We start from the raw sequence: 2442 nt of genomic DNA on the forward strand, positions 1-2442 counted from the left end.
TCCCGGTATCCCCGGACGGATGGTAGAACCGGGCGAGGGGGGTACTCACCCGTCCCCTCTTTCTCCCCCCCAGCCTGGCCGCAGGTCTGCTTCTCCGGCACGGTGTTTTGGTCCCGCGTCAAGCTGCCCAGTAAAAACCCGGGATCCACCCGTTTGCAGATCCGCTTGACCTGCTTCTTCCGCCGGGGCCGGTATTTGTAGTTGGGATAATCTTGCATGTGCTTCACCCGCAGCCGCTCAGCCTCCTCCACGTAGGGACGCTTCTGCGAGAGGCTCAGAGCCTTCCAGGATTTGCCTGAAAATGGAGAAGGAAATTCCCCTTAGCACCCACCGAGGCCTTATCAGGGAGGGGGGAAAGGGGGCTGCCTCCCAAATCTTGCAGGCACCCAACCCAAGGGCAAGGTAAGGGATCCCAGTATCCCAAATGTCCCTGGAAACATTCAAAGTCGGGTTGGATGGGGCTCTGGGCAACCTGGTCTAGTGGAAGATGTCCCTGCTTACTGCAGGGGGGTTGGACTAGATGACCTCCATGGTCCCTTCCAACTCAAAACTATTCTATGATTCTATGATAAACCCCCCAGGAGGATGAGACAGCAGCAGGAGGGTGATGGAGGATGGGGACTGAAGCCACCATAGGTCCACCAGCTCCTCCCATCCCAAATCCCCAAACAGAGTGGGTTCAGAGTGAACTGAGCCCCACTGAAAAGAAATCAGGGCAGATAAACCCCCCAGCTCCATGGCCTGAGCTTGCAGTGCCTCTCCGGGATGGAGAGCCCAGCAGCGGAGGAGGAATGGCCAAGGCCACACCTGGCTGGGCAGGGGGTCAGGACATGGTGTCCCTGGATGTGTCCCAGCTCGTGGCCTGCCAGAGCACCGGGGCGTACGGAAACTTGGGTGCTGTGACCTGGCTGCTCCCTGTTTGAGATACACAAAATGTGTCAAAGATACAGGACAGAGAAGCAGCGCCGCAGCCAGGGGGGTTGGATTCCCCGGTGAGGCTGTTCCTCGGGGTAGGGGGAGAAATGAGGATACGGATCCAAGCATTTGATGCCTTCCCATCGCCAGAGCCATCAGGAATAACTAACGCTCATCAGCTGAGATGCTGCAAGGCACAGCAGTGAGGAGAAAACACAAACCACCAAAGAAAACACCACAAAAACTGTTTGGGGAAAGACAAACTTTGGGGATGAGGTTGGCCAGCAAAGCTGTGTCGCAACTCGGGCAGTTCTTTCTCAGGCTGTCTGGGCTGGGTATTTCTGTTTGGATAAAAAATGGGGAGTGGGAGGTGGGGGAAACAGAGGATGGGGAGCGGGAAACAAATGTGTATTCAAAATGGGTTGTGAGCCCTGAAAGAAACAGCTGATACACCACCACCATCCTCCCCACTGCCTGGCCAGGCAATACTGGGGTGGGCAAGTGAGTTTAGGGACAGAGTGGGACAGCAGAGACAAGCCAGAAAAAATTTGGGGGGTCCCCCTTGCATTGCATCCAGGGATCCCTGGCACTGGTAGCCCGGCGGTTTGCACCCCGGCAAGGCTTTACACCCGAGGGGAGGCTGGGTGGGTGCATGCACCCATAGTGTGGGTCACCGCTGGGGTTTGCACCCGACGGGGTGGTAGGGTGGGTGCGTGGGTGCCTGCATGCAGGACCCCATCAGGTTTTTCACCCCTCAAGGAAGCCCTGTGGATGTCACCCCAGGGTGCTGGACCCTCGTAGCCTGGCCATGTGGGTGCACAGTGCCTACCCCCCACATGCCAGATCCCTCAGTACCCGATGGGGTGGCTGGGAGGATGCACGCACCCCAGGGTGCTGGTGCCAGACCCAGGCAGGGCTTGCACCCTAAGGAGGGGCAGAGAGGGTGCACGGGTCCCCATCTGGGCAGGGTTTGCACCCCCAGGGATGGCGGGGTGGGTGCATGGGTGCCCACCCCAAAGTACCATATCTGGACAGGGTTTGCACCCCCAGAGATGGCTGGGTGGGTGCATGGGTGCCCACCCCGGGTATGGGACCTGGCTGAGGTTTGCACCCTCGGGGATGACCAGGTGGGTGCATGGGTGCCCAATCTAGAGCACCAGACCCGGACAGGGTTTGCACCCCATGGGATGGCTGATGGGTGCATGGGTGCCCACCCCAAAGTACCATATCTGGACAGGGTTTGCACCCCCAGAGATGGCTGGGTGGGTGCATGGGTGCCCACCCCGGGTATGGGACCTGGCTGAGGTTTGCACCCTCGGGGGCAATCTAGAGCGCCAGACCCTTACAGGGTTTGCACCCCCAGGGATGGCTGATGGGTGCATGGGTGCCCAATCTAGGGTACCAGAACCGGACAGAACTTGCACCCCGAGCCGGCTGGGCGCACGCACCCCAGGGTGCCAGAATCAGAGCAAGGTTTGCACCCCATGGGACGGCCAGTGGGTGCACGGGTGCCCACCCCGGGCTACC

General features: G+C 59.7%; 1 protein-coding gene across 1 annotated transcript in view; it reads right to left on the reverse strand.

The window, feature by feature from the left end:
• SOX7 (SRY (sex determining region Y)-box 7) overlaps window positions 1-295 on the reverse strand; it is a gene marked incomplete at its 5' end in the record, with an annotated part of 892 nt that extends 597 nt beyond the window's left edge. Inside the window, 1 exon segment of the mRNA XM_010085597.1 lies at window positions 1-295. This exon segment is cut by the window's left edge and continues 4 nt beyond it. Within this exon segment, the coding sequence (XP_010083899.1) occupies window positions 1-295 (295 nt within the window).
• Between the last annotated feature and the right edge of the window lie 2147 nt (window positions 296-2442).

This window comes from Pterocles gutturalis, unplaced genomic scaffold (assembly GCF_000699245.1).
Source record: "Pterocles gutturalis isolate BGI_N339 unplaced genomic scaffold, ASM69924v1 scaffold11210, whole genome shotgun sequence".
NCBI classification, from domain to species: domain Eukaryota; kingdom Metazoa; phylum Chordata; class Aves; order Pterocliformes; family Pteroclidae; genus Pterocles; species Pterocles gutturalis.